The 12,887-nt window shown below is 51.6% G+C and overlaps 3 protein-coding genes across 3 annotated transcripts; 1 reads left to right on the top strand and 2 right to left on the bottom strand.

Moving 5' to 3' along the window:
• Positions 1 to 15: 15 nt before the first annotated feature.
• EI97DRAFT_387652 (L-asparaginase precursor) lies at positions 16 to 1,359 on the bottom strand (the record flags this gene model as incomplete). Its single annotated transcript, XM_033796136.1, has 2 exons — positions 16 to 747; positions 793 to 1,359. 2 exons carry the CDS (start codon positions 1,357 to 1,359, stop codon positions 16 to 18), a joined length of 1,299 nt encoding a protein of 432 aa, XP_033649082.1.
• Positions 1,360 to 1,879: 520 nt separating this feature from the next.
• EI97DRAFT_504890 (uncharacterized protein) lies at positions 1,880 to 4,129 on the top strand (the record flags this gene model as incomplete). The annotated part of the gene is made up of 5 exons (XM_033802857.1): positions 1,880 to 2,015; positions 2,076 to 2,103; positions 2,157 to 2,981; positions 3,079 to 3,339; positions 3,401 to 4,129. Exons 1-5 carry the CDS (start codon positions 1,915 to 1,917, stop codon positions 4,127 to 4,129), a joined length of 1,944 nt encoding a protein of 647 aa, XP_033649081.1. The 5' UTR covers positions 1,880 to 1,914.
• A 3,052-nt stretch (positions 4,130 to 7,181) lies between these two features.
• On the bottom strand, positions 7,182 to 8,253 carry EI97DRAFT_264192 (uncharacterized protein). Its single transcript, XM_033794241.1, has one exon. The coding sequence runs from the start codon at positions 7,868 to 7,870 to the stop codon at positions 7,334 to 7,336; it is 537 nt and encodes a 178-aa protein (XP_033649080.1). The 5' UTR covers positions 7,871 to 8,253; the 3' UTR covers positions 7,182 to 7,333.
• Between the last annotated feature and the right edge of the window lie 4,634 nt (positions 8,254 to 12,887).

Raw genomic sequence — 12,887 nt, 5'->3', positions numbered from 1 at the left:
TGAGCGAATCGCACATCACTTCGGTCCACTGTTGTAATCATCTTCCCTGAAAATCAAGCTCCGCTCCGTCCCATCTTCCTCAGTCCAAGCTCGGAAGAAGCCTCCACAGTTGTAATCGCATATTACCGTACCCTTCTCACCCACGAGCTCGATAGCAATAATTCCCCCCACTCCTTCGTGTGTATGCCCCCATCTGTCACCTGCGGATTTCTGTAGCTCGCCCCCAGGCCCACTCAGCCAGGTTACAGCGTCGGCCAAAGAGGTAGGGGTGAAACGAGATTTAGCAGCAACGGTGCGTGATGCAGCCATGCGAATGAATGTGTCGCCATTCCCAGAACCCGACATTCCTACAGCATGGCGAGTTGAGTAGGGTTTCTCATACTTTCCTTCACTGATATGTGACGTCGACGACATAGGTGGAGCGCTTAAGGACGGAACATAGTCGTCGACCAAATTGCATACATCGCGGTGAGAGGTTCTCTGTAGTGGTAGAAACCGTTGCGAGGGTTGATCTTCCATGTGCCGCCTCGTTGGTAAGGCCTCTGCAAACCATTCCTCAGCCCAGAATCCGGCGCCTATAGTTGGGGTGTCTCCGATTCGACCGGGAACCTTGTTTGTCAGACCTCCGGTGGAAGTGGCCACGCATATATTCCCGAAGCTGTCCAGCACAACTGCGCCGACAGTACCCAGTGGAGTATAACGTTTAGTCAGCTTTTCAATGTCAGGATCCCCCTTCTTTTCCTCCACCTCTTCTCTCTCTTCCGAAAGAGACAGAGGGTGGAGTGGGCATACCTTCCCCCTCCCTTTCTGCAACCCCCTCTTATGTTCCTCCCATCTCTCTCTCGTCCAAAAGTACTCCGGATCGCACATTTCCAATCCCCACTCCCTCGCTAACTCTTCCAACCACTTCCCAGCATACTGGCAATGATCCTGGGCCCCACCGCCTCGTACTTCTTCACCTCTGACTAACAACTCCCTCGCCAATTTGATCGGATTCTTCACGTGCGAAAGCATCATGCAACCTACACCTCTCTTCTTGTAGCCGTTCGACACCATGACGCTGCTCTCAAGCTCGATTGCGCCAGCACGCGTGAATACAGCGCCTTTACCCGCGTTGTAGAGGGGATCATCTTCAAAAAGCGTGACGGCATAGGTGGCCACGTCGAGCGCTGTGGCGGAGGGCTGGGATAAATGTTCAGCAGACGACCGTAGAATGCTGCGGAGAGATGTTTGATATTGGTCATAGCGTTCCCTGGATAGGGTTGTGCGGGTAATATTGCCTGCGCCGCCATGGATGATGATCCGGGGAATTACGCCAGATGATGGAGGGCTTGATGGCCTAAGGTCCTTTTTAGACATGCTGGCATGTTTCATTTATCGTAAGTGCACAGCAACGTGAGGAACGTGCACAAAGGGATGCTGAAGTGATGGATACGATCTGGAGTGGGAGCTTGCTTGATCAAGTGAATGTGTCCCTGATGGTGGACAACGACAGGATAGCTTTCGGGTCTGGGTCCGCAAGCTGGGTTGACGAACAGAGAGAACTTGTATGGACAACTGTACTAGCGATGTGTTCAAATGTGGGCGGCTCATAGGCTGACTGAAGCCCTTCCCGTATTGACGATTTGGCCAAGCGTGTGAAGGGTCAAGTATCAAGGGAAGCCACTAAGAGCCGGGAAGTGCGGGGAAGTGTGGGGAGAGTGTAAGAAGTTCCGACACTTGTTCAGCTAGCAGGCAAGGAGACAGACAATGGAGCCCAGCTCGAAAGGTGGAGTGAGGAGGACCAGAGTTCGCGCTAGTCCGTATCGGGTCATTTCAAGCTGTCCAGGAATGGCTTAGCGCACTCTGGCTGGTTCCGACGGCGGAACGTTTAAGACGTCAATCACTCCAGCCTTCACCAAGACATCGCCCACCATGGAGTTGAACGAGGCCCCTTCGAGCTGCGGCTTTGAGGAAGAGCCTCCGGGGTCACCCAAGCGCAAGAAGGTTCGCGCAAAATATGCATCCAAGGCATGGTGAGTCGCGTCCGCGCTGTTGTTTGCTTCGGAACGTTTCGGCCTTCTCACTCTGAACAGTGTTGCGTGCCGCAGATCGAAGCTCAAGGTAACTGGCCAGCAAGAACGGCGCAATATCGATTTGCCTAACCGTGTCTACAGTGCTCAGGCGACAACCCGTGTCAACGGTGTATGGATAACGGTCGACGATGCTTCTACTCCGAAGACCAAACCGCTGCGGAAGCTCTGCAAAATCTCAGCCGACCATCCCTCCCGCAACCATCATCTTCTATCGCAGGGAATGGACTTTCCAGCAACGGAACCACGAGAAATATACTTCCGCGCTCGGATCCCATGCCACGGCGAGCCAGCGATGCCAGCAGCTTCGGCACATCAATGGACGCGCGAATGGCAAGAATGGAAGGGATGATGGAGGCTTTGCTCCGAGAGCGCGGAATAGTGATCACGCCTCGGGGAAGCACAGAGCGAGAAGCACCTCCCATGGGTGAGTACCACGTTCATGAGGACGCCATCAACCCGAACTTGCCGCCACCAGTGCGCGCGCAGCCAACGTATCGACTCGAGCAGCACCAATTGCAAGATCACCAATCTACATCGGCATCTCACTCTATCGCTGTAATCAAAGACTCTATCAGCGTAGAGGTCCCGTTTACTGTACCGACCGAGTATCGCAGGTATCTGGATCACTTTTTTGAACAGGTTTACCCCTTCTATCCCTGTATTGACCCGGTTCCTTTCCGGGAGCAGGGCGGCTGTATGCTCTCATCATTACCCATTCAGAAGGACAAGAGATTGCTTCTAGCTCTGCACTATGTAATGTTCGCCCTAGTCGATGTCTCAGAGAGTAACTCTCCAAATGAGACGATGCCTGGTTGGTATTGGTACCAAACAGCGGAGACTTTGATTGGGCAAGAAGTATTGCATAGCTCTGGTGGCTTGGTTTTTATTCAATATCTGATTCTCAAGGTAGGCTATAATCGTGATTTCACAAGCGTCGCCCTCGACACCGCCGTTGCCCCGCTCTTTGTCTTTTTCCCTCATATCAAGCGCTGATACTTCGTAGGCTATTTATCTTACCTACATAGACAAGCCCAACTTGTCATACAACACTATCGGACTTGCGTGCAGGACGTGCTTCCGGATGGGCTTGCACGACAAGAAGCGTTGGGGACGCCTGTTCGGCCCGGACAGTGAGTTGGCCAAACGGATTTTCTGGACGTTGTACTACGTTGATCGTCGAGTCGCCTTGAGCTGTGGTCGGCCCTACGGCATTCATGATTCTGACATCGATGTTGAGTGGCCCAAGGTCGACATCAAGGACGAAGTAAGCCCTCATCCCGAGGGTTTCTCTGGTCTCATAGGCACTGACAGTTCTTCTCAAACAGAGTAGCCTACACCTAGAGTGGATGATCAAATACGCAAAGAAAGCCAGCGCTCTCTGGGACAAGCGATCCTTCCTCAACTCGCATGAAACCGTTGCGGTTAGTGCAAAGATGATGTATCTAGATTGCGCCAATAGGGGCGCCGAAGAACAACTCGAGAAGTATCGGAGTGGCGGCAGTACTACGCTGCGCAAAATGATACGCCTGGCGCTGGACTTGCTGTCCCTCAACAATTTTCGCCTCTTTTTTTCGCGCCACAGAATCCTCTTTTTTTCCTATAGTGCGCACACTGTTGGCGACGTCGATTCTGCATGCCGCCTCATTATCCTTACCACCACGACTTGCCTGGATACAATGGACAAACCCGAGCTTCTCGGATATCACATGGCATCTTCCCTCGGCAGCGTAATTCTCACAATGGGCATCCTGCGCCAAAAGCGAAACCATTTCACAGACTGGCCCGTCGAAGAATGGGATTCTTTATACCATGATGCGGTCGCATTGTTGGAACGCTTGAAGCCAACCACTCCGCTGGCCTGGAGGGTCGAACGGGATCTAAAGGCGCCGGTCATTCTTGCGCACCGCATCGACCCAAAACGATGTCCGTATAGACATCTGGATTTCATGCAACAGATGGAGAACGATGGGTTTGAGGGCCGCGAGGGCGAAGACGGTGAATTGGAATTGTCGATGGAGTCCAGGGCGGGAGAATATGGGGTGCCATGGTTGTGACACGCTGGATGGGGAGCGTCTACGGCGTTTTGCGACGCTTGGTGAGGCTTTAACCGGTGTCATCGGTGTGTTCTCAATAAGGGTTACCGGAGTCTGTGAGTTCTGGGTAGGGCGGGAGACCTTTAAGTTTGTGCTTTGCGCTGATTTGAGTAAGGGAGTTTTGGAGTTCTACGGAGGCCAGTACACTTCACGCTTTGAACTGCAGAGTCCAACATCTACCCCAGCCCTCTAAAATTCTTTTAGAGCTCCTAATGCCCGTGAACTTCGTTCCTCATTCCTGACGCTCATGACAGCGTTTCGATATCTGTGTCTTGATGCGACATCAACGGACTAGGTGGGTGGATGTTGCTAAGCCAATTTTTTTTAGCAGGGCAGGCACGTAACGGTTGCTTTGGCTGTTTATAGCCCGCTGGGCCTGTGGAAGTTGCTAGTCATGTAGACCCAGCTCGGTACTATCCCACTTCTTCACCCTCATTTCATCTCCATTCTTTTCGACTTTAATCAAACGGAGCATTGTACTGGAAGGTAATCCCCATAACAAAAACAGTAGACAGCATATTAGCGCACCGCACAAGGCCTACCACAAGAAAGGAAGACGGTGAAGGCGCATGTAACTGATAGCCAATCATGCGATAGTCCTCGCCAGTTGTCTGTGAAAGCAGAGGAAGTTAAAACCGTTTGCCGGAGAAGCTATATGACTTCGTGCAAGGAGGGTTAGAGTAAGGTAAGACTTGGTGTTCGGAGATCTGGTTTGAGCTTCAACGCCCCTATTCTTCCCCTTTAGCGCTTGGATAGCGCTTATCTCGTTGGGTTTACAGGTAATGTGTTGTTTAAGCAATTTGGCAAGGGGTCTGGAGATCAAGGGCCTGCTTACACCACACATCATACATAGGTAATTATCTAGTACTGTATAACTACGACGACGACAGCAGAGGAGCAAGGTCAACAGCCTATTACAAAATAGTACTTCAAACTGTAAGTATGCATTCAAAGCAGTCAACCAACTGAATCCTATATCAATCATCACGACGAAGGACGAACGAGGCGTAGGGACAATGAATAGTGTCGATATGTTCTTAATATCTCCTACGTTCTGGAACTGATGAAGACAGACAAGTCTAGTACTCCGGAGCGAGTAAGAACTGGAATATTGCCAGGTAATGCTATCTATGATGGAATATAGAGTCTTGATATACTTGGTAGAAGATAAGTTTAATCCCCCTTTTCACGCACTTGATCCACACGCTCACTCCACTCGGCCAAACTCTACATCGACTCACGGGAGCAAAGGATGTGTAAGTCCTTGCGTCCCTGCCACCACATCACCACTCCGAACCATTAGTCTGGATCAACGAAGATAACATTGGTACCAAGCTTGTATCCAAGGCCTCAGAACCAAACACGGCGACCCCGACGACTGAGTAAACCCTGGAGTAAGGCCAAACTGCCAGCAATCCCAGCCATTGTTTCTTAGTAAAATGCTGCCGTCTACCTCAGTTTTCACACTCGGATTTCTACTTCAAGCTCGATCCGGAAATGGGGAGATATACTTCTCTTCGCTCCCTAGTCCGGACCGCACTTCCTCCCTACCCTACCTCCATCCGAACTCAGCATCCACGTCCTCCTCCATCGGGTCCCAAAGCAAGGAGTCACCCCGCCAATGTGAGCATAAGCTCAAATCACCTCCCCATCTCCAGCGTCTCTCGGCGTAGCACATCCAATCGACTCATAAGTCCAGGTACCTAGTTCAACCCGCACAATCAGATCGATACCTACATACCTATTGCAAGAACGCCCCACGGGGCATCCGCATCCGTCTCCGAACAACCATTCAACGTCAGCCGTGTCCCGTCTGCAGTGTGCAACCGGCAGGTCCGTACGTCTCCTGCTCTCGATACCAGTCTCGAATCCACTCATGAGGCTTGAGTCGTGCACCGCAGCATAACCCAGACCTTCCGCACAGCCTTCCACGCATACGGGTCCCGCGTAACCGCGTCCCGCGTCCCGTCCGTATCCAAGCATGCATTAAGTTGAACTTTTAACCCAGCCAATAACATTCGCCAAATGGACATAAAACCCCGTCATTAAGAAAACATCATCACCATTTTTTCCCGCCGAATTCGGAACACCACGCCCACTCGGACAAAACGTCAGTGTTATTTCTCGGAAAGTGTCGATTCTCGAACGTGTGTTTGCAGGATGTACAAAGTTTGGATATGCATCTGTGAGAGGTGTGTGTGCTTACTGTGTACATCGTGGTAGACGTTCAACGGTACCCTAGAAGAGGGGAGGAACCAGGCATCCTAGTAGCAGGATACGTGTACTGTAAGTAAGCACCTACTCGCCAGGTACCTCCGTAATTACTGCCATAGCAATGCATGTGCCCGCGTGGCATGGCCCCACCTCGACACGGTAGGTTAATATGTTCATACATACATAGTCCTCCGTACTTACTGTCTACATCTCGACTCAACGGGTTGAGTCCAGTCCATACTCAGGACCCGACAATTAGCACGTTAATACAGTCCCCAGCCCCCCACAAAGAAGCTTGGAGACCCGAGTCGCGGACCCTCACGGTTGGGTGATCGACGTTTCCAGCCCTGTTCGCAGACACGCAGTGCTGCCATAACCCATGCAGCAAACACGCGCGATGCGAGAGGCACGTTTTGACTTTCGAGAAGCAGCGGGCTTTTAGGTGCAGGTGGGAACTGCGGAAACGTGGAGGACTGGAAGTCAGTACATAGGGGCAGAGCCAATTGGCAAGGCAGAGCAGAGGGGGACGCAACTTGCATACGAACGTTCCCTGTGTAGCTGTGTACATTCACCCAGAACCATGTGACCTCCATCCCCCTCTTCTTCCCACGACACCCCTCGCCTCCCCCGTCCCCATCCCATCCCATCCCCGTCAGCCGAAGCTGGACCTCGCGTGGAAAAACAGTCCTCCAGCACCGGTCGTCCCATCCCCCAAGGTCGCACAAAACGCAGTACAGGACCACAGTATGTATGTAGTCACAGGACCGCAGGAAGCCCGTCAGCAACAACCAGTCGAATATTCGCCATTCTGCGATTGGGGGCCGGGGGTTCTGGGGAAGGAAAGGCAACAGACCCGTTGGGATTCGGGGGCGGGAAGGGAACGGTACGAGGCTGGGGCAGGTCCATCTGATCAATCTCACTAGGTAATGTACCCTACTCCTCGCGCCGCGCTCACCGTTCAGTGCAAGTGCCGTCGCCCGTCGCCCCGATGCCGCCGCCGCCCGTAAGCTGCGTAAGCAGCGTAAGCGCGAGAGTTATCTGATAGGATTGGAATACGCCTTCCTTCCTGAGGCTGTAGGTAGCTAATATTCCTCCCTCGTCTTTGTCCTGACAAGACGGCATGTGTGATAGGTCGAGCTTTCCGGTCTTCATCGCCACAACTCCTCCGACAAGGTCGGGGGCGAGGCTGATAGACTGCACTGCGGCTGCTGCTGATATATGTAAGAGAAACGAAGAGCCATGCATGGTCCCCCAGCAGCTCGCGACGAACGTGATCGGGGAACGTGGGGTAAAAAAGGGACCGGAGGACACGGAGAGGCTGTCCTCGAGGGGAAACGGCGGACTGGGTTGGTTTGCGGAGGTGAGGCGGAGGTGAGCATGAACCAGTTTGGCAGTCAGTGCGGAGGGGTGGGCTTGGGGGATCTTAGTAGATTTTGATATAGGTAGCGTACTTGTAGTGGAGGTACGGAGTAGCTCTCGGGACATCATCGTTGGCTGTGGTCATGAGAAAGGCGGACAATGGAGAGGGAAGTCGTACGGTATCGAGTCGTCTTCGTTCAAACGTTATTCTGCAGGTCGCAACAGTTCACCATTCATGCTTCATGCAGGATGGCGATAATTGCTGGGAATCGCTCCACCCAACCCAACGAAAAGATTCCAACATGTTGGTCTTGTCGAGCGAGTCGTGATGCCTCTTAGTCCATTACTGTGTATTATTAACTCCTGGATGTTATACTATAGTACATAGTGTTTTACAGTACAAACGCATTTATCCAGTCGGAAACCCACTCGGCTTCGGAAGCGGGCGCAGCTCATTCAACACGGCCGCGCGCTCCTGCCGAACCGGCTCACCGAGGATGCGGCATGGGCACCTGTTCGGCTCGTGAGAATGGCTGCAGGCGGTGCTTCGGGTGGATAGCCGATATGCGAACTCTCCCTCTGTGTGCGGTCAGTGTATGACGAGATCATGCACCCTCATAACTGCCGACGAGTACTCCGTATTCTAGGGTAGACTGGTATTAGGAGATAAGCGCAGAAGGCAGCCTACATCGAAACACCCCCCCATCGGACCGTCCGATCCACGTCCTGATAGCGGCGTCATACGGCATTCGAGGTAAAGCGAGAAGAAGAAGGAGACGCTCAGCCCATCGAAGCAAATATCTCCGGGTGGTGGTGGTGTCGAGACCTCCGTACTCGGTGCCCAGGACCGTGATAACCACAGTAATCCATCCATCTATCAATCAATCAATCACGCATGACTCCTGTCCAAACGCTACCCAGGAATCCATACCCATCAGTCGGTGAAGCCCTACCTATGTGTGGTGTGGTGTGGTGTGGTGCGTGTGTTTGTGTGCCCTGCACCGGATCCCATCCAGCGCACAATCATCGTCAGCACGATCCCGTACTCCCGGGACGCGCGCGCATCCCAAGAGTGCATCCCAGACCTACGACGGAGCATGGTCTCTGCTTCTGGAAGGTAGCAAGAGTGGAGTACCTTGATGGAAGCGGACTCGGTCTCTTCCTGACAAGTTTCGGCGCTGACCGGTTGACCAACCTATTATTCTTCACGAGAGGAAGACGCTGGAAACCAGTCTACCATGTAGAAAACCCCGTTTCGAGGAGTCGATGCCATCGATGGCTTGGCATGTCGTTGCGAGGTACTGATAGATAGTAGTGATACTGTGTACTGTGTCCTGTGTATTGACTACCGTACGGAGTACGCACCGAGCTGTTACCCTAGTAGTGAGAGTGTCCCACCCAGTTCACCCAAAGCAATTCCTTAAACTTATACAGCATCGAGCGAGGAGTTAACACAGAAAGTCGCACTCCGCCGTCCTTGTCGGTCGTTCGATAGCATACCCCACTGTAACAGCGGACGAAAATACATACAAAGTCAGTCTCAGTCTCAGTCTAGTAGTCGAACGAGAAACCGCGTACCGCGTACCGAGTTACGAACCACCGTCCGGACAACGAACAACGGGTGAGCATCCTAACTGGCAAAGGCCTAGTATGACTGAGCATCACGTTCGTTCGTAGGATGGGAGATTCTATAGAGCGTGTAGGGTAGACAGTAGTTGGCTAGGATATGCCCATGTAATCTGTACATTTTTCACCACTACAGGTACCCAACCCGACAGCTAGAACAACGTGTATGCCTTTTGTGTATTGTATATAGTGTACTCTCTCCTCCGTACATGTCTATCTTCCTACAACGAGCTGAGGAGGTAAACCTCGAGTACTTGTTGGTGGACCTCCAACCCCTATCTACAAAGTACACAGCCTCTCACCCCTCTACCGCTCGCAGACCAACAATTCCACGAGAAATAATATCCAAGTCCACCAACCAACAAAGAAACCCTCCCCTCAGGAACCAAGATTAAGGTACTCCGTACTTGACAATCCTTCTGCAAAACCAAAAATGCAAAAAACCAAAAAGAACAAAGAAGATTTGTCGGTCCCTCCTCCCACGACGCTGGGAACAAAGGGATACGCGTTGGGGGGCACCAACCGAACCCTAATTCGAGATAACGGCTTTTCGTTCCATGTGGACGACACTCGGGAACCGCCTTGCGTGCGTGCGGATCGAGAACCTCGAGAATTGTTTCGAGGGAATGGATCCCGTACCCTGCATTTCGCATTTTGCAGTTGTTTTTGCATTGCGAATCCCGTGCCATGGCCCTAAAGGCTCATCAGGGCGAGGAGAAAGAATGCCACCACTCCTCCTCCTTCCACCGCACCATCCTCCCCATGCCCCAGAAGTTCCGCCATCAAAACCCAGTAGTCTAGCAGTCCAGTAGTCTCGTAGATACCTGGCTACCCAACGACAAAGGTCCCAACAAGTCCACCATCCCCACCCAACAACCAACCAACCCAACAACCGCCTCTTTGGTCATCATCACGGCATGGGGTATGGGCCACATTGGCGCAATGATGCTGATAAATAAATCCCGCGAACGCTTCCGACATGGCAGGTAGGTAGACTAGGTGGGGGAGATTGCATCAGCGCGACCCGACCTCCTTCCCTCTGGGAATTCCCGTGTCCGCTCCAACGGGAGCTAGACTATCGCTTCGTTCTTCTGTTCAGCAGGGCGACTTGTTTGACGCGCTCATCAACCACGCGGCGAATGGTGAAGCGCAGGCGGCGGGGAGCAACTGCGACAAGCGCACACTCTCTATCCTCAAGGAGGTACTGTGTACTCCGTAAGAGTCCTTGGAATCTGAGTAGAAAGTTGTAACCCCATTTTATCCAATCGAACCACCCGGTACCTCCCCCGAGCCCCGACACGCCAACCTTCAAAACGCGAGTAAGGACCTGGTTGCAAGAATCCTGCTCTTCTTGGATGAATCGCAACGTGCGCCAGTCAGTGCCTGGCTGGTTCATGAATCAGAACCCACCTCACCGTTTGAAAGGAAGGGGGAGATTTCCAAGATCGGGCATCCTGCGCGGAAGCGGAAGCTCGCAGTGGGTTCCCCGGATACGCCAAGGGGGGGTAAGCGCTAGGCGGAAAGGGGGAATTGCGCTCGGAAGTCCAGGGTTGCATGGTCGTCGGTATCATGTCCAAAATGAAATAATGATTAGACAAAGCCATGGTGGCGGAGGTGTGGTTACTTTCGTGAGGCGAGGGAATATTAAGGGGGATGGAACGGGTATGTCGACATCCAGGCTTTCTCTCTGCTTCTTAGCAGTTTCTGCAGGAGAAAGCCTACCTGGTCACTTAATTCTCAAGAAACCATAAAACGTGAATACCATGCGGACCTCAGTACCTATTTCTTCCCGTGACCAGGCACATGCAGGCAAAGTAACCGTAATCAACCGAAGAGTTACTTCAAGAGTCAGGTGATGGGTCTCGGGGAACGTCGTAACGGCCGCCCAACCCTCGGTTGATAACGCAGCGAGGCGTTGCGGCGGAGTGCCCAGCGATTCATCCCGCCATGCCAGGGCTGCTGAAACGATCCGTGATGATGTGATTCGGAGGCTCCCAGCGTCACCGAGTCTGCACCGCTACTCAGATTTCAAACTCTGCGGAGATGAGTGTCTCGACGAGTACGGAGTAGTACATGGTCAGATCTGGCCTCCTGCACGGCGTGCGTCGGAGATGGTGCGATGGGAATTGGGATGGGCAACACGACAACAACGGATGGATCCAACAGAGTCTCGAAGCCAGATGCTAACCCACGAGGCGACGATCCCAGCTTGTCATCAGCCACGCGATTCGCGCTGCGGAAAAACTCCCGTCGCAATTCCCGCTTCCCAAACCAGACTAAGCTGATGCTGGACCCAGACTGTCGGGTCGCGCCGCGAGAGCCAAGTCTCCGGTGGTGTGGGCCGCTCTCACCATCACGGCACCGCCTTCGTGGGGAGAGTCGTGGCCCCCATGCTCAGCTGCTTTGGGGTGTGGGTGTGGGTGTGGGTGGACTCAGTTTAACGGGCATACCAGTAACTAATAGAGGGCATACCAGTTAACCTATCCTAGGTAGTGTAACGCCCGGTCAGCAGTAGTAGAACGCTAGCGGCTAGGCGACTAGCCTCCCCCTGTTTTTGCACTGTAATTGTTGATTTAGCGCCGTAAGGTTACTGTAAGTTATCTTAGGTTACACTAGCAGTAGTAGTAATAGTAGTAATAGTAGTAGGTAGCGAATATCTCTAGATTCTAGCATAGAGTAGTAGTTTTGCTAGCGCTTAGATAGGTAAGCTTATAAGGTTTAATTTATATGCGATTTCCTATAGAACCAGGACCCCTAATTCTTATAGAGATAAAGCTGCAGATAAAGCTGTAGATAGAGCTGTAGATATCTAAGATAGAAAGGGGGGTAGAAAGAAGGGAGGCATTGCAGGGGTAATAGAAAAGGGGGTAGCGCTAAGCAGGCTAGGTAGTATCTCTAAGTTAGAATTTTTAGCTTCTTCTACTAAGTTTGTATACAGAACTATATAGTAATTTAGTGCTAGAATCTTGTAGTTATATCGCCATTATATTACTTGATTAAAATCTTGTCTAAAATATCTACTAGTTATGCCCTTAGAGTTGTATAAAAGCTATCTAAATCTTCTATAGAACCTCTCTCTCTCTCTCTCTCTCTTTAAAAGCAATCTAAATCTTCTATAAATTAATAACTAGAGTAGCTGCATTAGAGGATTGCTTCTAGATTTAACATTGCTTAAGGATTGCCCTTCTGCTAAGGAGTCATACAATATATGGGACTAAGTACTAGATAGTAAATTGCTGCAGAAGAAGTATAAAGAGTACTCTAGGAGCGCTCTTGTTAATAAGACCATTGTTTTAACCCTCCTAAATAATAGAGAAGAGTTATCTAACAGCAACTCTAGGAAGTAGGTCTCATTAGAGGAAGGCTCTCCTACTAGTAGCAGCAGTAATAAAAGTAATAGAGATAGTAATAGAAATAAGGCAGGAGTTTAAGAGCGCTAAAACAAGTCTATATATTACTAGAGGGTACCTTAGAGGAAGAATCTCTCCCCTATAGTAAGGGAAAGTAAGTATAGGAACCT

Source organism: Westerdykella ornata (genome assembly GCF_010094085.1).
Source record: "Westerdykella ornata strain CBS 379.55 unplaced genomic scaffold EI97scaffold_55, whole genome shotgun sequence".
NCBI classification, from domain to species: Eukaryota; Fungi; Ascomycota; class Dothideomycetes; order Pleosporales; family Sporormiaceae; genus Westerdykella; species Westerdykella ornata.
The sequence above is the reverse complement of the archived record's forward strand: the minus strand, read 5'-3'. Positions and strand labels throughout refer to the sequence as shown.